This window comes from Triticum aestivum, chromosome 5B, assembly GCF_018294505.1.
Source record: "Triticum aestivum cultivar Chinese Spring chromosome 5B, IWGSC CS RefSeq v2.1, whole genome shotgun sequence".
Taxonomy (NCBI): Eukaryota; Viridiplantae; Streptophyta; class Magnoliopsida; order Poales; family Poaceae; genus Triticum; species Triticum aestivum.
In genome coordinates, this window is record NC_057807.1 from 681,752,012 (window position 1) to 681,774,076 (window position 22,065).

The 22,065-nt window shown below is 44.5% G+C and overlaps 1 protein-coding gene across 1 annotated transcript; it reads left to right on the forward strand.

The window, feature by feature from the left end:
- Nucleotides 1-358: 358 nt before the first annotated feature.
- LOC123117626 (uncharacterized) lies at nt 359-2,936 on the forward strand. Its single transcript, XM_044538341.1, has 5 exons — nt 359-1,140; nt 1,239-1,352; nt 1,451-1,513; nt 1,804-1,920; nt 2,316-2,936. Exons 3-5 carry the CDS (start codon nt 1,486-1,488, stop codon nt 2,795-2,797), a joined length of 627 nt encoding a protein of 208 aa, XP_044394276.1. The 5' UTR covers nt 359-1,140; nt 1,239-1,352; nt 1,451-1,485; the 3' UTR covers nt 2,798-2,936.
- Nucleotides 2,937-22,065: the final 19,129 nt, after the last annotated feature.

A 22,065-nucleotide genomic window follows, 5' to 3' on the forward strand; every position in this document is an offset into this window, starting at 1 on the left:
GGATCCAGGTATTAAAGTTAGGGTTCGGATAACTGCCACACGTCCGGTGTGTGGGGGGTTGTGCCGCACGTCTCGTGCGGCATGGACAACAATCAGCCCGCACGACCACGTTCGCGCGCACAACGGCACGGCCCGCACGTCCGGTGTGTGGCAACCCCGTCCGGACGTGCGGGCCAGAGGACCCAGCAGCCCGCACGATCCAGCCGTCCGGCCTCTTCTCCCACCTCCAGCATCCCGACTGCCGCCCATATTTTCCCTCCTCCCGAACCCCTACCTCCATCGCCGGCCATGGCAACCAGATCAGATCCGTAGGGCATTCCCACCCTCCCCCCACCCCACCTCCCCACACCCCCTTCCCCCACCCCCAATCTAACAACGTTCTCCAAAGAAGACCAGCTAAAAAACAGGTAATCTCCCGATCTAACTACTGCTTCTCATCCTTCTACGTGGCGCAGAGTACAAAATTACCAACGAGGTTGGCAACTAGATCCATCCTACGTGGATTGTGTGTCTTCGCAGTTGCCAAGCAGAGTACACTAGATCTGCCATGTACTGTGTTAGAGATAACCGTAAGTTCTCTGTAGATTGATGCACGTAGTTAGTAAATGAATGGATGTGTAGGAATCCATAAAAAAGTAGAGAAAATTGGGAAATTTGGAATAGTATAGAGTGTCAAAAATAATTGCCACTGGTGTCTAACGTCAGTTGCCACCTATCATTGTCGTCAACTGCCACCATGTCAACTTATAGCTTGCCATCCTATTGTAGTGGCTGATGCCATCGAATCGAACGGTTAGCTAGCACCCATATTTTAGAAAAAAGATAGTTGATGTACATGTCCTACTAGCAATGATATGCTGGTTACCTATGCATGGAAATGTGATAACACTGACGTGTTAACTTCTACATGCAAGCAGCACAAAGGATACATTTTTGTGAATTGTTGATGCGTTCTGGTTCATGCAGTAATTGATAGCACGGTGGCAGAAAACGAGATGCGGGAAAGAATGAGTCACGGAGATGACATTGATCTTTTCGGTTCTCAAAGGCCAGAAACGCCCCCTTGAGATGCATCAGAATACAGTCAACTCATTTCTGCAGGGCCGTTGCTGCCACTACTAGAACAGTACGCAGGCATTGGTATGATGCATGAAAAACATAAGAAAAAGAACATTTGCCATGTTCGCAACGATGAAGATGATATTCTACTTATGTCCTACGCTGTCATTTTTTTGCAGGTTCTTATGACCAAAACACACTCAGGGGGGCACCATGGCAAGTTCAGTCGCAGGGCGCTAACACTGACAAATGTGCGGGCAACCAACTTCAAGTAGCTAATGTGGCAAGTCAAGGTAACGCATACGAAAATGAAACATACTGGTCTGAACATGAAAAATAAACTTGCAAAGGATGGCAAAAGACTCACGAGTTATGTCGGGAAAAAATGCAGAGCCTTTGTGCAGCACGTGGCGGCAGTCGGCACCCATGTACCTGCCATCGACGTCGTACACAGGTTAGTCCATTATAAGTGAAGTTGCGGACGATGAATTAGCAGATGGAGCGTAGTTGACAACTGCAAGTTGCCATCCCATAACAACTGTAGTTGCCATCCCATAACAACTGTAGTTGCCATCCCATAACAACTGCAGTTGCCATCCCTGGACAACTTGCAGTTGCCATCGATGGACAACTTGCAGTTGCCACCCTGGACAACTGCATTTGCCATCCTGAACAACTTGAGTTTGCCATCCATGGACAACTTGCAGTTGCCATGCATTACCCATCTAAATACCATGTTTACAGGTTATTACGATGCTTCTACCCCGACAAGCGTCTCATGGCAAGCTTCACACAATGCAGATGCAGCACATCAATTTGGTGTTACGGAACACACAAGATGGGCACATATAGCACATCAAGGTAAAATGAAAAAATTTGCATAGTGAGCTCGAGACTAGAATATTAAAAAATTGATGCTAGAACACACTAGTTTGCCATGCGTTGGCGGCAGTATTTGCCATGTATGCAGGACTACAGCTGCCATGCACATAAAATTCAAGTTTTCATACTGAAAAAATGAGCTGGTTGCCATGCATGACTGATGCAACTACTGAAAAACCAGTAGTTGCCATGTTTGTTGGACAGTAGCTACCGTGACTAGACAACTACAGTTGCCATGCATGTCGGCATCCAGACTAACAGCTTGCTTGTTTGAATGATGGCATGCCAAATCACTTGAAGTTGATGTACTCCGTTACGATAAACATGTCATTCAAGCAATAGATCTTACGCTTGTCCCCGTTTTTATATTACAGGGCCTACGACTAAAGTGAACAGCGGCGCAGGGGCATCTACTGCGGGAAGCTCTGAGCGCATGGAAGACGCGGTCCTCCAGCCAGACACAAGCCATGCCGCATACAATACCGAGTCAGAGTCAGAAATGGCAATCATTCCTGCAATGCCGACAAGCACCCCTTTGAACACAAGCACTAGCAACACTCAAGCAGATCAAACCGCCACCGATACTGAAGTGAATGATGAAACTGACGATGAGGCACAAGGGGATGAAGATGGTGGGCAATCAGAGATCGTGGTACCTCAGCCACTGTACGTTGGGCAGAGATTTGAATCATTCAAAGAAGCAAAGGAATTCTACCAGACATATGCAAAGTCCCATGGGTTTGCGGTCAACACCGAATACCATAGGAAGATAAAGAAAACAAACGAGTACAACAGAGGTGAGATGAGGTGCCACAAGGCACGAAGGAACAAGAAGGGGAAAGGTGTTGCGCCTTGAAGGAAATATGCCCTAGAGGCAATAATAACGTTATTATTTATTTCCTTATTTCATGATAAATGTTTATTATTCATGCTAGAATTGTATTAAGCGAAAACATGATACATGTGTGAATACATAGACAAACATAGTGTCACTAGTATGCCTCTACTTGACTAGCTCGTGAATCAAAGATGGTTATGTTTCCTAGCCATGGACAAAAGAGTTGTCATTTGATTAACGGGATCACATCATTAGGAGAAGGATGTGATTGACTTCACCCATTCCGTTAGCTTAGCACTTGATCGTTTAGTATGTTGTTATCGCTTTCTTCATGACTTATACATGTTCCTATGACTATGAGATTATGCAACTCCCGTTTACTAGAGGAACACTTTGTGTGCTACCAAACATCACAACGTAACTGGGTGATTATAAAGGAGCTCTACAGGTGTCTCCGAAGGTACATGTTGGGTTGGCGTATTTTGAGATTAGGATTTGTCACTCTGATTGTCGGAGAGGTATCTCTGGGCCCTCTCGGTAATGCACATCACTATAAGCCTTGCAAGCAATGTAGCTAATGAGTTAGTTACGGAATGACGCATTACGTAATGAGTAAAGAGACTTGCCGGTAACGATATTGAACTAGGTATTGGATACCGACGATCAAATCTCGGGCAAGTAACATACCGATGACAAAGGGAACAACGTATGTTATTATGCGGTTTGACCGATAAATATCTTCGTAGAATATGTAGGAGCCAATATGAGCATCCAGGTTCTGCTATTGGTTATTGACCGGACACAGTTCTAGGTCATGTCTACATAGTTCTCGAACCCGTAGGGTCCGCACGCTTAACGTTACGATGACAGTTTTATTATGAGTTTATAAGTTTTGATGTACCGAAGGTTGTTCGGAGTCCCGGATGTGATCACGGACATGATGTGGAGTCTCAAAATGGTCGAGACATAAAGATTGATATATTGGAAGCCTATATTTGGATATCGGAAACGTTCCGGGTGAAATCAGGATTTTACCGGAGTACCGGGGGGTTACCGGAACCCCCCCCCCCCGGGGGTTAATGGGCCTACATGGGCCATGAGGGAGAAGAGGAGGGCCGGCCAGGGCAGGCCGCGCGCCCCCTCCCCCCTAGTCCGAATAGGACAAGGAAGGGGGGCGGCGCCCCCCTTTCCTCTTTCCCCTCCCCCTTTTCCTTCTCCATGAAGGCAAGAGGAGGGAGTCCTACTCCCGATGGGAGTAGGACTCCTCCAGGCGCACCCCTAGGGGGCCGACCGCACGCCCCCTCCCTCCTTTATATACGGGGGCAAGGGGGCACCTCTAGACACAAGTTGATCATCGTGATCGTTCCTTAGCCGTGTGCGGTGCCCCCCTCCATATTCCACCTCGGTCATATCGTTGCGGTGCTTAGGCGAAGCCCTGCGTCGGTAGAACATCATCATCGTCACCACGCCATCGTGCTGACGGAACTTATCCCCGACACCCTGCTTGATCGGAGTCCGAGGATCGTCATCGAGCTGAACGTGTGCTGAACTCGGAGGTGTCGTGCGTTCGGTGCTTGGATCGGTCGGATCGTGAAGACATACGACTACATCAACCGTGTTGTCATAACGCTTCCGCTTACGGTCTACGAGAGTACGTGGACAACACTCTCCCCTCTCGTTGCTATGCATCACCATAATCTTGCGTGTGCGTAGGAATTTTTTTGAAATTACTACGTTCCCCAACAGTGGCATCCGAGCCAGGTTTTATGCGTTGATGTTATATGCACGAGTAGAACACAAGTGAGTTGTGGGCGATACAAGACATACTGCTTACCAGCATGTCATACTTTGGTTCAGCGGTATTGTTGGATGAAGCGGTCCGGACCGACATTACGCGTACGCTTACGCGAGACTGGTTTTACCGCCGTGCTTTGCACACAGGTGACTAGCGGGTGTCTGTTTCTCCAACTTTAGTTGAACCGAGTGTGGCTACGCCCGGTCCTTGTGAAGGTTAAAACAGCACTAACTTGACGAACTATCGTTGTGGTTTTGATGCGTAGGTAAGAACGGTTCTTGCTCAGCCCGTAGCAGCCACGTAAAATTTGCAACAACAAAGTAGAGGACGTCTAACTTGTTTTTGCAGGGCATGTTGTGATGTGATATGGTCAAGACGTGATGCTATATTTTATTGTATGAGATGATCATGTTTTGTAACCGAGTTATCGGCAACTGGCAGGAGCCATATGGTTGTCGCTTTATTGTATGAAATGCAAATGCCCTGTAATTGCTTTACTTTATCACTAAGCGGTAGCGATAGTCGTAGAAGCAATAGATGGCGTAACGACAACGATGCTACGATGGAGATCAAGGTGTCGCGCCGGTGATGATGGTGATCACGACGGTGCTTCGGAGATGGAGATCACAAGCACAAGATGATGATGGCCATATCGTATCACTTATATTGATTGCATGTGATGTTTATCCTTTATGCATCTTATCTTACTTTGATTGACGGTAGCATTTTAAGATGATCTCTCACTGAATTATCAAGAAGTGTTCTCCCTGAGTATGCACCCTTGCGAAAGTTCTTCGTGTTGAGACACCACGTGATGATCGGGTGTGATAGGCTCTATGTTCAAATACAACGGGTGCAAAACAGTTGCACACGCGAAATACTCAGGTTAAACTTGACGAGCCTAGCATATACAGATATGGCCTCGGAACACGGAGACCGAAAGGTCGAGTGTGAATCATATAGTAGATATGATCAACATAGTGATGTTCACCATTGAAAACTACTCCATCTCACGTGATGATCGGACATGGTTTAGTTGATTTGGATCACGTAATCATTTAGAGGACTAGAGAGATGCCTGTCTAAGTGGGAGTTCTTAAGTAATATGATTAATTGAACTTAAATTTATCATGAACTTAGTCCTGGTAGTATTTTGCAAATTATGTTGTAGATTAATAGCTTGCGGTGTTGCTTTCATATGTTTATTTTGATATGTTCTTAGAGAATATTGTGTTGAAAGATGTTAGTAGCAATGATGCGGATTGGATCCGTGATCTGAGGTTCATCCTCATTGCTGCACAGAAGAATTATGTCCTTAATGCACCGCTAGGTGATAGACCTATTGCAGGAGCAGATGCAGACGTTATGAACATTTGGCTAGCTCAATATGATAACTACTTGATAGTTTAGTGCACCATGCTTAACGGCTTAGAATCGGGACTTCAAAGACGTTTTGAACGTCATGGACCATATGAGATGTTCCAGGAGTTGAAGTTAATATTTCAAGCAAATACCCGAGTTGAGAGATATGAAGTCTCCAACAAGTTCTATGGCTAAAAGATGGAGTAGAATCGCTCAACTAGTGAGCATGTGCTCAGATTGTCTGGGTACTACAATCGCTTGAATCAAGTGGGAGTTAACCTTCCAGATAAGATAGTGATTGACAGAGTTCTCTAGTCACCATCACCAAGTTAGTAGAACTTTGTGATGAACTATAGTATGCAAGGGATGACGAAAACGATTCCCGAGCTCTTTGTGATGTTGAAATCGATGAAGGTAGAAATCAAGAAAGAGCATCAAGTGTTGATGGTTGACAAGATCACTAGTTTCAAGAAAAGGGCAAAGGGAAAGAAAGGGAACTTCAAGTAGAATGACAAGCAAGTTGTCACTCCCGCGAAGAAGCCCAAAGCTGGACCAAAGCCTGAAACCGAGTGATTATACTGCAAAGGAAATGGTCACTAGAAGCAGAAATGCCCTGAATATTTGGTGGATAAGAAGGATGGCAAAGTGAACAAGGGTATATTTGATATACATGTTATTGATGTATACCTTACTAGTGTTTATAGTAGCCCCTGAGTATTTGATACTTGTTCGGTTGCTAAAAAATAGTAACTCAAAACAGGAGATACAGAATAAACAGAGACTAGTTGAGGGTGAAGTGACGATGTATGTTAGAAGTGGTTCCAAGATTGATATGATAATCATCGCACACTCTCTATACTTTTGGGATTAGTGTTAAACCTAAATAAATGTTATTTGGCGTTTGCGTTGAACATGAATATGATTTGATCATGTTTATTGCGTTAGGTTATTCATTTAAAGTCGAAGAATAATTGTTGTTCTGTTTACTTGAATAAAACCTTCAATGGTCATACACCCAATGAAAATACTTTGTTGGATCTCAATCGTAGTGATACACATATTCATAATATTGATACCAAAAGATGCAAAGTTAATAATGATAGTGCAACTTATTTGTGGCACTGCCGTCTGGGTCATATCGGTGTAAAGCGCATGAAGAAATTCCATAAAGATGGATTTTCGGAATCACTTGGTTATGAATCATTTGATGCTTGCGAACCGTGCCTTTTGGGCAAGATGACTAAAACTCCGTTCTCCGGAACAATGGAACGAGCTACTGACTTATTGGAAATAATACATATCGATGTATGCGATCCGGTGAGTGTTAAAGCTCACGGCGTGTATCTTTATTTTCTGACCTTCACAGATGATTTGAGCAGAATGGGTATATCTACTTGATGAAACATAAGTCTGAAACATTTGAAAAGTTCAAAGAATTTCAAAGTGAAGTGGAAAATCATCGTAACAAGAAAAATAAAGTTTCTACGATCTGATCATGGAGACGAATATTTGAGTTATGAGTTTGGTCTTCATTTGAAACAATGTGAAATAGTTTCGCAAACTCACGCCACCTAGAACACCACAATGTAATGGTGTGTCCGAACGTCGTAATCGTACTTTACTAGATATGGTGCGATCTATGATGTCTCTTATCGGTTTAACACTATCGTTTTGGGGTTATGCATTAGAGACAGCTGCATTCACGTTTAAATAGGGCACCATCTAAATCCGTTGAGACGACACCGTATGAACTATGGTTTAGCAGTAAACCTAAGCTGTCGTTTCTTAAAGTTTGGAGTTGCGATGCTTATATGAAAAAGGTTTTCAACTTGATAAGCTCGAACCCAAATCGGAGAAGTGCGTCTTCATAGAATACCCAAAGGAAACTGTTGGGTATACCTTCTATCACAGATCCGAAGGCAAAACATTCGTTGCTAAGAATGGATCCTTTCTAGAGAAGGAGTTTTCTCTCGAAAGAAGTGAGTGGGAGGAAAGTAGAACTTGATGAGGTAATTGTACCTTCTCCCGAATTGGAAAGTAGTTCATCACAGAAATCAGTTCCAGTGATTCCTACACCAATTAGTGAGGAAGCTAATGATGATGACCATGAAACTTCAGATCAAGTTACTACAAAACCTCATAGGTTTTCCAAAGTACAGTCCGCACCAGAGTGGTACGGTAATCCTATTCTGGAAGTCATGTTACTAGACCATGATGAACCTACGAACTATGAGGAAGCGATGATGAGCCCAGATTCCGCGAAATGGCTTGAGGCCATGAAATCTGAGATGGGATCCATGTATGAGAACAAAGTGTGGACTTTGGTGGAGTTGCCCGATGATCGGCAAGCCATATTGTATAAATGGATCTTCAAGAGGAAGACAGATGGTGATAGTAGTGTTACTATCTACAAAGCTCGACTTGTCGCAAAAAGGTTTTTCAACAAGTTCAAGGTGTTGAATACGATGAGATTTTCTCACTCATATCGATGCTTAAGTATGTCTGAATCATGTTAGCAATTGCCACATTTTATGAAATCAGGCAAAAGGATGTCAAAACTGCATTCCTTAATGGATTTATTATAGAAGAGTTGTATATGATGCAACCAGAAGGTTTTGTCAATCCTAAAGGTGCTAACAAAGTGTGCAAGCTCCAGCGATCCATCAATGGACTGGTGCAAGCATCTCAGAGTTGGAATATACGCTTTGATGAGTTGATCAAAGCATATGGTTTTATACAGACTTTTTGAGAAGCATGTATTTACAAGAAAGTGAGTAGGAGCTCTGTAGCATTTCTAATATTATATGTGGATGACATATTGTTGATTGGAAATGATATAGAAATTTTGGATAGCAAGAAAGGATACTTGAATAAGAGTTTTTCAAAGCAAGACCTCATTGAAGCTACTTACAAATTGAGCATCAAGATCTATATAGATAGATCAAGACGCTTGATAAGATTTTTCAATGAGTACATACCTTGATAATTTTTTTTGAAATAGTTCAAAATGGAACAGTCAAAGAAGGAGTTCTTGTCTGTGTTGCAAGGTGTGAAGTTGAGTAAGACTCAAGACCCGACCATGGCAAAAAATAGAAAGAGAATGAAAAGTCATTCCCTATGCCTTAGTCATAGGTTCTACAAAGTATGCTATGCTATGAACCAGACCTATTGTATACCTTGCTCTGTGTTTGGCAAAGGAATACAATTTTGATCTAATAGTAGCTCACTGGACAGCGGTCAGGAATATCCTTAGTGAGGACTAAGGAAATACTTCTCGATTATGGAGGTGATAAAAGAGCCCGTCGTAAAGAGTTACATCGGTGCAAGCTTTTACACCGATCCAGATGACTCTAAGTCTCAATCTGGATACATATTGAAAGTGGGAGCAATTAGTTAAAGTAGCTCCATGCAAAGCATTGTAGACATAGAATATTTGCAAAATACACACGGCTCTGAATGTGACAGACCCGTTGACTAAACTTCTCTTACGAGCAAAACATGATCATACCTTAGTACTCTTTGGGTGTTAATCACATAGCGATATGAACTAGATTATTGACTCTAGTAAACCCTTTGGGTGTTGATCACATGTTGATGTCAACTATGGGTGTTAATCACATACGTATGTGAATATTGGTGTTGAATCACATGGTGATGTGAACTAGATTATTGACTTTAGTGCAAGTGGGAGACTGAAGGAAATATGACCTAGAGGCAATAATAACATTATTATTTATTTCCTTATTTCATGATAAATGTTTATTATTCATGCTAGAATTGTATTAAGCGGAAACATGATACATGTGTGAATACATAGACAAACATAGTGTCACTAGTATGCCTCTACTTGACTAGCTCGTGAATCAAAGATGGTTATGTTTCCTAGCCATGGACAAAAGAGTTGTCATTTGATTAACGGGATCACATCATTAGGAGAAGGATGTGATTGACTTCACCCATTCCGTTAGCTTAGCACTTGATCGTTTAGTATGTTGCTATTGCTTTCTTCATGACTTATACATGTTCCTATGACTATGAGATTATGCAACTCCCGTTTACCGGAGGAACACTTTGTGTGCTACCAAACATCACAACGTAACTGGGTGATTATAAAGGAGCTCTACAGGTGTCTCTGAAGGTACATGTTGGGTTGGCGTATTTCGAGATTAGGATTTGTCACTCCGATTTTCGGAGAGGTATCTCTGGGCCCTCTCGGTAATGCACATCAATATAAGCCTTGCAAGCAATGTAGCTAATGATTTAGTTATGGAATGATGCATTACGTAACGAGTAAAGAGACTTGCTGGTAACGAGATTGAACTAGGTATTGGATACTAACGATCGAATCTCGGGCAAGTAACATACCGATGACAAAGGGAACAACGTATGTTGTTATGCGGTTTGACCGATAAAGATCTTCGTAGAATATGTAGGAGCCAATATGAGCATCCAGGTTCCGCTATTGGTTATTGACCGGAAACAGCTCTAGGTCATGTCTACATAGTTCTCGAACCCGTAGGGTCCGCACGCTTAACGTTACGATGACAGTTTTATTATGAGTTTATAAGTTTTGATGTACCGAAGGTTGTTCGGAGTCCTGGATGTGATCACGGACATGACGAGGAGTCTCGAAATGGTCGAGACATAAAGATTGATATATTGGAAGCCTATATTTGGATATCGGAAACGTTCCGGGTGAAATCGGGATTTTACCGGAGTACCGGGGGGTTACCGGAACCCCCCCGAGGGTTAATGGGCCTACATGGGCCATGAGGGAGAAGAGGAGGTCCGGCCAGGGCAGACCGTGAGACCCCTCCCCCCTAGTCCGAATAGGACAAGGAAGGGGGGGGGCGGCGCCCCCCTTTCCTCTTTCCCCTCCCCCCTTTTCCTTCTCCACGAAGGCAAGAGGAGGGAGTCCTACTCCCGGTGGGAGTAGGACTCCTCCAGGCGCACCCCTAGGGGGCCGGCCGCACCTACCCCCTCCCTCCTTTATATACGGGGGCAGGGGGCACCTCTAGACACAAGTTGATCATCGTGATCGTTCCTTTGCCGTGTGCGGTGCCCGCCTCCACCATATTCCACCTTGGTCATATCATTGCGGTGCTTAGGCGAAGCCCTGAGTCGGTAGAACATCATCATCGTCACCACACCGTCGTGCTGACGGAACTCATCCCCGACACCCTGCTGGATCGGAGTCCGGGGATAGTCATCGAGCTGAACGTGTGCTGAACTCAGAGGTGCCGTACGTTCGGTGCTTGGATCGGTCGGATCGTGAAGAGTATGACTACATCAACCGCGTTGTCATAACGCTTCCGCTTACGATCTACGAGGGTACGTGGACAACACTCTCCCCTCTCGTTGCTATGTATCACCATGATCTTGCGTGTGCGTAGGAATTTTTTTGAAATTACCACGTTCCCCAACACGCTTATCATTCCGGAACGAAATAGAGGGGTCATACTCAAGACGGGATGCCCTGTCCGGTGTAAGCTAAACATAGATGGAACACAGTATGTGGTCACTGACTATTTTGACGAGCACAACCACAAACTCACAAAGAAGTTTGACCTGGTAAAATTTCTGACCGCCCACAGAGGATTCACCCCAGTCGAAAGGCAATTCGTAAAGTTGCTACATGATTGTAACGTCGGTCCATCAAGAATGGTCTAGATACTATCACTCATCCACAGCAAAAAGGGGAAGCTGAGTAGCATGCCCTACATACCAGCTGACGTCACAAACCTACATGCCAAGTACCGTAGAGAGAGTAAGTTGGCTGACATAGAGGCCACGATGGCCTACTTCGATGAGAAAGCGAAGGAAGATCCAGATTTCTTCTACAGGATAAGGTTGGACGATGAGGACCGTGTCAGGAACATGTATTGGGTGGATGGTGCTGCAAGAAGAGCCTACAAACATTTCCGAGATTGCATTTCATTCGACGCGGCGTATCTGACTAATATGTACAAGATGCCATGCGCTCCGTTCATAGGAATAAATAACCACAATCAGTCGTTGCAGTTCGGATGCGGCCTCGTTCGAAACGAAGACACAGATGGGTACGTTTGGCTGTTCAAGACCTTCTTGGAGTGCATGGATGGACTTGCTCCGATGAACATAATAACAGACCAGGATTTCAGCATGCGTGCAGGCATAGAGGAGGTATTTCCGTTGGCAGTGCACAGGCACTGCAGGTGACACATTATAAAGATGGCTGAAGAGACGCTAGGATCGTTCTTTGCTGACCCTCCAGAGCTCCACAAGGCGTTCGAGCTATGCGTGGACCACAGCTTGACAGTGGAGGAGTTTGAAAGGAGCTGGATGGCCATGATTGAAACATATCAAGTCCAAGACAACGAGACGCTTGCTAACCTGTGGGAGAAGTGAATGTACTGGGTGCCGGCCTACTTCATGCAGTGCTTCTTCCCCTTTCTGCAGACTACGCAGCGCAACGAGGGGTTCAATGTTGTTTTGAAGCGGTACGTGAGCCCTGGAAACTCATTGCTACAATTTGCCAAGCAGTACACAGCTTTGCAACAAAAAATTCTGGGATCTGAGCTACAGCAAGAAGCTACCACCGCCCTAAAGCAACCAAAATTGCTAACATATTACCAATGGAGAGGCAAATGAGCAAGATATACACAAACAAGATCTTTAACAAGTAAGTTAGTTGCATTACAGTCTTATTTGCGCAAAAAGCACTAAGGCAGTAGGTGCCTTGTAGAGTGCAATGCAGTTGTCATGATATGCAGTTGCCATGTTCAATGAAAATACTGTTTGCCATGCTTACTCAGTTGCAGTTGCCATGTACAATGAAAATTCTGTTTGCCATGCTTGCTCAGATGCATTTCCCATGTTCAATGAAGTGCAGTTGCCATGTTTAATGCACTGTACTGCCATTGGGGCATGTTGGTATGCAAATGCCCATGTCAACTGAAAAGTGTTATATTCTCGACACATATGCTGAAATGCAATTGCCATGTTTACTGAAAATGCAAACTACCATGTTTGTTGAAAATTGCAATTGCCATGTTTACTCAACTGTAGATGCCATGTTAAAAAAAATGCAGTTTCCATGGTTTATTCAAAGTGCTTAAAGTGAGGAACGTTGGTGTGCAAATGACAATGGCCAGTTGAAAATGCACTACAGTTGCCTTGTTTAGTTTACTACAGTTGCCATGTTCAGTGTACTATGTGTGCCATGTTCAGTGTACTATGTTTGCCATGTTCAGTGTACTATGTTTGCCATGTTCAGACAAAATTTATTTCTATTTCCATGACAACATAAGGTGCTACAAAAAAAAAGATCGCACGATAGTTTAACAGGAAACACACAAAACTTGCAGATTCCAGGAAGAAATAAAGCGTGCCAACATGTTCACGGCTTTCCAGGTGGACGAACATACGTTCAAGGTGTGTTCTATTTTGGGCATGTCAGATTTAGAATCTGAAGACCCGGACAAAGGAAGGAACTACTTCGTCAAAGCCTCGATAGGCAAAGGCGAATACTACTGCCAATGCTGCAAGTTTGAACAGGACGGCATTGTGTGTTGTCACATACTAGAAGTAATGGACATGAACGCTGTGACACGGATGCCCCGCCATTTCATAAGGCGGCGATGGACTTGGGACGCTGACGACGCGTTTGCGCCGCAGACAACAAACACAGTTCTGGCTGTGCAAGACAAGAGACCTGAGGCAACCATGGAAGCCGTGAGGCACGTTGTGCTGACAAAGAACTATGCTGAGCTAATTGATGAAGTGTGCAAGAGTGATGAGACAGTGAAAGTCGCAGAAAAACAGAGGAAGGCCCTGAAAAGAGAGCTTGATGAGATCAAGAAGAGGAAAGCTGAGGAAGCCTTACACCGGTTCTCCCGCACATCAAGTGTGCCTTTATCCACGGGGCCATCATCTGAAAACTCTGAGATAGGATCTGGAACAGCAAGCACACAAACCCAGGTCAGGAACCCACCCCATTCCATTACAAAGGGTCGTCCAAGAGAGATAAGGTACAAATTGGGATTGGAGATTCAAGCAAAACACAAGAAAACGAAGAAAGGGACGGGCAATCCATAAGCGAAAATTGGGGCGCTGTGACATGGTCCTTGTGGACATTTTGTTTTGTACCCTAGATGTTGTGAATTTTTTTAAAATTGGGAGAATGACTCTTGAGGGGCTTCAGAAGTTGAAGGAAAATGCATTGAATGGATAAATGTAGTTGCCATGTTATGGGTACTTAATCTGCCATGCTATTTTACACTAAATATGCCATGCTATTTTATACTAAAAAATATGCCATTCTAGTTGCACTGGATCTGCCATGTCAGTTGTATTGGATCTGCCATGTTAGTTATGTTGGATCTGCCATGTTAATTACGCTGGATCTGTCGTGTTGTTTGTACTGGATCTGCCATGTTGTTTGTACTGAAAATATGCCATGGTATTTGTAATGACTCTGCGTCGCGTATATTTTCATGACAATTCGACATGGTTTAGTAACACATATTGTGTTGTGTGCAATGTATGGGAAACAAGTTGGAAAAAGCGTAACATGCATAAACCGCAGCAAAGGTTGTGGCTACATGATCAACCTACCATGCTAGCCGTTGAAGTTAGTGGTGAAAAAGAAGAAGAAAAACGTCCAAATGAACAACGACGATGACTTTCACTAACCATGTCTGATGAACTACATTTGCCATGTTTTAAAACATAATGACGTATTCGAAATAGCAAATGGGTGCTACAAACAATGAAACCATAGTAATAATGATAAACATAAAAACATATCTGCTGTCACGCCTAAATAGGTTCCCATCCACACATATATTACAGAAACTATTCAAATGTCGCTCACACACCACCACTACATAGTAGGCTACGCGTGGGTTGCAGTCATAACATAGCACACGAACATAGTTTTTGACGAGAACAAAAGAGATAGTACCTTACATTCCTCAAAAACAGAATGTAAGGTATGCGTCCGGTGTGTATCGCCGCGTGATCACTTGTACCTCTTGATGACTTTCTTGACAACTTCATCCACAAACTCGCGTGCTCCGGACCGCTTGTTGAAATCTTCATTCGTCAACCAGTTCCATGTGTTGATTTTCCGGAGCTCAACGACCGTTCCAGCTGTGACAGCGGGGACAAGTCTACTTTCCCACTTTGCAAAGTATTCCAACGCGTGAAAGCCACAGTCCATGCTGCACACGAAAAAGAGTCAGGTGAACTCGCAAAAAAGGACAGACATAGCAGTGATAGACTTCAATTCAGATGTAACAACAAAAGAGGGGTTGGATTGATGTAAATGGCACATGAAGGAGGGGGGTAGGAAATTACGTGTTCCCTTGCTTCGTAGTCGCCACGTACTCAACCGGGAAATGTCTGATCTGGACCTTTGAGTGTTCATAGTGACGGTTCCATGTCCCTTTGAGGTTGTTGATGAAGAATTCAGCATGCATAGTAAGGTCTGCATCAGCTGCCGAACAAATTGAATCAAGCACCTCAAAACGTTGGTTCTTCAGGTCAAGACAGATCGCATAGTGGTGACCACACTTGTCGTGTTGGTCATGTGGTGCAAGCTCCTGGAACATGGGGAACATGACCTGCATTTAAAAGTAAGGGAAATGAGAAGCAGAGTTCACATGAAGAACTACAGTGGAACAAAAAAAAGTAGAATCACGTAGAATGTTTGGTTATGGGTGGGGGTAGTTGAAAGAAAGTTGCCATCCATGTATGAACAAAATTTGCCGTGTATTTTTCTATGAAGTTGCCACATAGTTTGCACGAGATGCAATAATCAAAAAGTCAGGTTGCCCGACAGCTATTGCCACATGAAACCATACCATGTGAAAAAAGTGCAAACAGGGAACGAATACTCACATATTTCTTCATTGTGAGCTTGAATTCACCGTGTTGTGCAAAATTCTTCTTCAAGATTTTGTGGTGGAAGTCACCATCCCATATTTTGCAGGTCACACTGTAATGCATGTTTGTTTTGTCGGCACACACATCCATATGATTGTTGATGTAGTCAATCCCGCATGCAACTACATTCGTCGACATTTTACCGTTTGGCCTCACGGACTCGGCAAGATCACCCAGGTCGACGTACGTCGCTTCGCATTGAATGACCTTGGTTCTGTCCAAACATGAGCTGTATGAAAACAATATAACATGAAAGAATCATGCCTACTAAGTAAAAAATGAAAGAACTAAAACATAAGCTGATCATGTATAGAAAGTACAAAAAGAAGATGAATGGTAAAAAAGGAACAAAGCAAAATGAGAGATTATGGGGGTGTGGTCATTTACGCTTTCAGCTCCTTCATGTGCTTGCTGTTGGATCTCGCATTTCCAAAACGCTTGGCAATATCGTACAGCTGGGTCTGTTCCTTAGTGGCCCTGAATTCGGGCTCGTAGTCTTCCGCAGGAGGCGGGTGAACTACCCTTTGCTGCCTCACAGAACCAGGGGTGGCACTCCTGATGGTATCCTCAGATACCGTATCTGCAGGCACCTTGGAACTTGATTGCCCTTGCCCTCGTGAGGACCTCCTCTGCAATGCTGCCTCCTCGATCCCGCGGTAAACTTCATCAAGTGACGGTGAAATCTCCTCAGGGGTGGCTGCAAGGATCAAAAAAGTGGATTAGGATAACTAGAAATCAAAAACAGATGCATTGTGAGAAGATAGGGTGCATGATGTGAGATATATGTACAAAAAAGTGGGGAGTTGCCACGTGTGGTGAAACTACAATGGCATGTTGTAGCAACTACAGTTGCCATGTAGTTGCACTGTAGTTGCCATCTGGTTGGACTGTAGTTGCCATGTCACAGCAACTACAGCTGCCATGTTGTGCTAACTACACTTGCCATGTGCTTGCCGGGAGGAAGAATGCAACATGGAAACAAAAAAAAATGCAGGTGACATAGTGCAGCAAATCCAGTTGCCATGTGCAATGCATTGTATTTGCCATGTGAGAGCAACTATAGTTGCCATGTTGAATCAACTTCAGTTGCCATGTGGTTGCCCAAAATGTGAAATGCAGCATGGCAGCAAAAAAAATGTAGGTGGCATGGTGCATCAAATTCAGTTGCCATGTCATCACATATCAGTTGCCCATCATAAGTGAGAACCCCCCCAAAAAAATATGATTGCGACAAAAGTCAAACTACAAAGATGTATACAATAAAATGATATAAGCACATGATAAATGTACCTTGGACTATCGGCTCTGCGAACTTGACAGCCTTCCTGCCCTCTACCATTGGCTGCGCCATCATTGTGGGCATGCCTCCCGGGAAAGCAAAGGCAACTGGCATAGGATCTGGCACCACTGGTTCATCTTGACTGATGCCAAGATTGAAGCTCGGTGGGGTGAAGGCCATTGGGTGCCTCTCATGCCTACTGGCCGGACCACGAACAACTTGCGGGGCAGAATCCAACGGTGAAAGATCAACAAACATATCTGAATCGGCCGCTACAGAATGATCGGGCTTATTTGTAGGGCGGGGCGTGTTGTCAGCGGTATCAGCCACAGCTTTCTTGACAATCTTCTTGTTTGGGCTGTATGGGACACCCACATTGACTGGGAGCCTGGAAGTGCGCAAATTTAAGCTGGGGATTTCCACTGCGGGTAAAGGCGCGGTCTGCTCCGGACGTTCACCTGCGTCACTCATGCCCGGCTTGACACCTGCATCAGTTGTGCTCCGGTCTTCCGGTTTCTCCATCGCAATGCCTTTGGCAGGTGGGGGGAACAGAGTGGACGGAGGAACATAACCAGACTCGTCTCTGCTGCTCCTAGCTACAGCCGGTGCGTTGGGTATGTCTCTTGATTGCTTGTGGGGGCTACGACGCCTAGGTGGAAGACCAGCATGCGAAACAGTCGCCTTAGCAGTATCTGCACCGACAGGAGCTGGAGCTGTTGTGCCAAGACTCTCACCTGTAGATGGCATATCATTGTGAACTGCCGCCTCAGCCGCTTCTGTCGTGGACACAGGAGTGTCACCATGCACGTGCTTGGAATCAGTGTCAGATGTGCGGGAATCTTCCTTGCTTAGGTTGGTCTCAGGAGCGTCCACTTTAACGCTTGCTGATGGGGTGGCATGGCTCACAACAGCATCCTTCATTGCCAGAAGAGTTGGCAATAGTTCAGCTGTCCTGGCAGATACCGACTCATCACTCCCCGATGTACGGATGCCTGTTGTTCTGGCCTGCACATCTGCAGCCGGCGGAGATGGTCGGCCACTTGCATCAGAGTTAGTGGGAGCAGTTGATGGTGCAGTAGCAGTATTGTCGCCTGGCGCCTCGTGAACATCTGAGTTGCCCCCTGTTGACAACTTTGAATGCAGGCGTTCGAGTGAGTCCTTAATGATATGCTTGGACCCGCGCATAGTAGTCTTCTTCACCCTGCAAAAAAAGAAAGCACATGAAAAAGGTATTAAAAAATGAACAAAATATATTTGCCATGGTAGAAATCTTAAAAAAATGAAAAACAAGTGGAAAAGCTGGTAGTTGCCATGTAAGGGGAACATGAGTTGCCATGTGACATAGTTGGCAGTTGCCATACAAAATCCAGCAGTAGTTGCCATATTAACCAACTTGAAGAATGATAAAAATAACTGAGCACTATGGGATGAGCACACAAGCCAAAGATAAATATGGCAGTTGCCATTAGGTACAGTAAGAGTTGCCATTTGGCCTAGATGCCAGTTGCCATGTGAAAACCAATAGGAGTTGCCATACACTTAAAAATGAAGGAAAAAATCATTTGAAAAATAGCAGTTGCCACGTGGGGGGCGATGATAGAAGACCATGTGACAAGCTGAACGGATGCATTGGAAAATCAAGAAAATATAGCACTATGTCAATGAAAGTGCATGGAAAAACCTACTTCTTGACTGGCTTCCTCAGGTCTGGCAACACGACAGGATCCCCGGTGTTGGTCGTCGTCGTATGAGGAGATGACCTGGTGGAAGGAGTGTCACCGGCAATGGGGGCACCTTTGTTCAACCGAGCAGAAACACGGGTTGGTGTTGGCGCCTGTTTCTTCGTAACTGCTCGTCCACCAGCTGTCGGCTCGCTGCACGTATGAGATGGAGGGAAAAAAGGTGGCAATTGTCAGACACCAAACTCGTTGCCGCGCTTGACAAAAACAAGTGCAGAAAAGGGATGAGTCTGTTTCAAGAAAATAGACAAAGCAAAAAACTAAAATTAAAGTCGAACCTCCTCCTGGCAGCTACGGGATCGGTCCTAGACCTCTTGCCAGGAGAACCCTGCCCAACATCCTCTGGAGCCCTCCCCCTCTTTGATGGCAACACCCCCTTGCCTCTCGCAGCCGTATGTTCTTTGACTTTCTCCGGTCAGGGGACATCTGTTGCATCCTTGCCCTTGTTACCACCTGCGCGAACTTCAGCATGTTCATCATCATCGGTGTCCTGTTGCACATTCTCCATGTCATCATCGTCATCCTTGCTGAGACCAGCGTCTCCATCTAGTTCATCTGGTGTGTCACCAGGCTCTTGGGAGCTGTTGTAGTCATACCAGCCATGGCAACCGGTTGGCCGATGTGTACGTTCTGAAACAAATGAAGTGAACTGCCTCGCAACCGCGTCGTTGTCAGAGCCACTGAGCGACGTCCACCCCTCAAACAACTTCCCGAGCAAGCCGGTCATTCCGGATGCAAACTGCCCAATTAGATGCTCAACAGGTGCCCTCGCCTATGCACGAAACAAGAAGCATCAATAACCACCCATATTGCAGTCACTAGCGCGATATCAAAAAATAATCCACGGCAAACCATAGATGTAGATATTTTGATTACCTCAGTAGGGCAAGACGGAGCTGAGTGCATGTCCATCCACTTTCCAAAGTTTTCAGGCCCCCCAAACACATTGTAGTCTACAGCATGCTTGGCCATCAACTAGAAAACACAAAAAAATAGCTAGGATGTAAGAGAGAGAATGTAAGTTTCAGCACGAATGAAAGAGTTCCCATGTGGAGTGAGACATGGATACAATACGCAGACAACCATGGATAACAAAGGTAGTTATCTTTTATGAACCACAGACGGTTGCCTCATGTCAAATTTGTAAGCATGCCGTGTGGACAGAGAAACCAGAGCTAACCTGCAGTTTTCCATATTTGGTATCAGTTACCCTATCTGCGGCAAGCACAGCCTTGACAGCGTTGATAGTCCACGCAGAAACAGTAAACTTGTGCGTAGACGGCGGGCCTCCTGTCCCAGTGAAATCCATGGTGGACAGATCAAGACAGTCGATGTACATGAGCTGATTTAAAACAATTTTACAAAGAAAGAAATATCAGTTGTCATCATGGGTACTTTGTGAAAAAAATAGGATAATCTATGTTCCCATGGTAATCAAGTTGATGTTCATGAAAATGAGAGAAAAAAGAAGAAGGTGCCATCTGTATGTGCTATTTGCCATCATAGAGTGATGGCAGTTGCCATATTGCCATGATGGCAGTTGCCATCATAGTATGATGATAGTTGCCATACTAATATGATGGCAGTTGCCATATTGTCATTATGCCAGTTGCCATATTGTCATTATGGCAGTTGCCATCTTGTCATTATGGCAGTTGCCATCTTGTTATGATCAGGTTGCCATGCATGAATAAAAGTGTGTTAAAAAAGAGTGTTCACAGAAAGGACTCGTAAAAAAGATACCATTAAATGCAGTCGACAATCCTTTTGGTACATCTTTCTTGAGAATGCATCGTGCAGGAAGTCGACAATAAACTTACACCAATTCATGTTCTTCATATTTTTTAGATCCGCCTGCACCGCACAAAATTTCAGGACAAAAGGTTGCCGTATCAGAAATCAAATGGAAAAAAACATCGAAAACACTGGCAATGACTAGCTTTACACATGACATCGGAGCCGAAACATTGAAGAAAAATAAAGTAGTAAAGATGGATCATTCATCAGGATGGGGAAGCATTTGTTGCTTGGGCGAAGAGAAGTGATCGGTGCGAAAACAGCTGAGATGAGGTACATGAGTAGCTTCATCTTGAAAACATCTCCATGCGTCGTCATGGCCTGCAGCGAATCTGCCAAGGCAGACGTGTTCGGCATGGATTCCAACCCAGGAAACAAACGGGGGAACAGCGCTTCCTCGATCTCGTTATTGACCTCGTACGGGACTTTGATATGTCCACGAGGCACACCCAAAGTGCAGAACATGGATTCCTCGTTCAACGGTAGTCTTCCACGTCCCGGAATCACGAATTCCCTGGAGGCGGGGTCGTAAATCTCACCAAGACAGTCGCATACAGGGTTGACAAGGTTCGTGCACCGGACATTCATCAGAGCCTGCATACCCATCTCAGCAGCAGCTCCCTTCTGATCATCGGTGAATTTGTCAATCAACGTACTCAGTCGTTCTTGGGAGGCTCTGTTGCGAATACGTTTCTTTTTCCTGCAAAAAACTGGCAAAAAGTGATCAGTTGTTGCCATGTTTTGCAATGTCATGAAATTTTAGTTCATGACAGACGACTGCAAGCTCGAGGTGGCAACCAGTAACATAAGCAGGAGGAGGGGGGATGTGTGTACAGTTACCTCATCACCCTCTTTTCTCCGTCCAGTTGCCCGATTACGCTGTGGTGGATCCATGAAATCATCATCATCATTTTGATGATCACCACGAGCCATTCTGCTGAGATAGGAACAGATCAAATTGTCATGGTGGAAATGTAAATGCAAGAGGTAAGCAGTTGCCACCTAACAGAAAATATCAACTAGTGAATGCAAAAAATATGACATGAACACACATGCACCCCTCCTATGATTGTCGAAAACATAAACATGGCAGGTAAGCACTTTGGTTGCATTTTCAAAAAAAAAGTGTATGGAGCGTAAATGCACTTGAAAACAAAGATGTTGAAGTTGCCATGTTAGCCCAAGATAGTGCGATAGAAAGTCACAAAATCCTCCACATCACAAAAACTAAGATTGTGGCAGCTCACACCCTGTCCTAAAAAATACACCAATCAAATGCCATGTGTTCAGCGGCAAAAATGTGCTAGGGTGAATTTGCCGTGTTGAAATGCAACACATACTACAAAAAAGTGATGAAAACACATCTAATCAAGAACCTGAAAATTGC

Excerpts from the sequence above, each read along its gene's own strand:
- LOC123117626 (XM_044538341.1), top strand. The coding sequence starts at position 1,486 with ATGTACCTGCCATCGACGTCGTACACAG. Across the intron at positions 1,514-1,803 it reads GCCATCGACGTCGTACACAG|GTTATTACGATGCTTCTACC; the intron begins GTTAGTCCATTA and ends CCATGTTTACAG. Across the intron at positions 1,921-2,315 it reads GGCACATATAGCACATCAAG|GGCCTACGACTAAAGTGAAC; the intron begins GTAAAATGAAAA and ends TTTATATTACAG.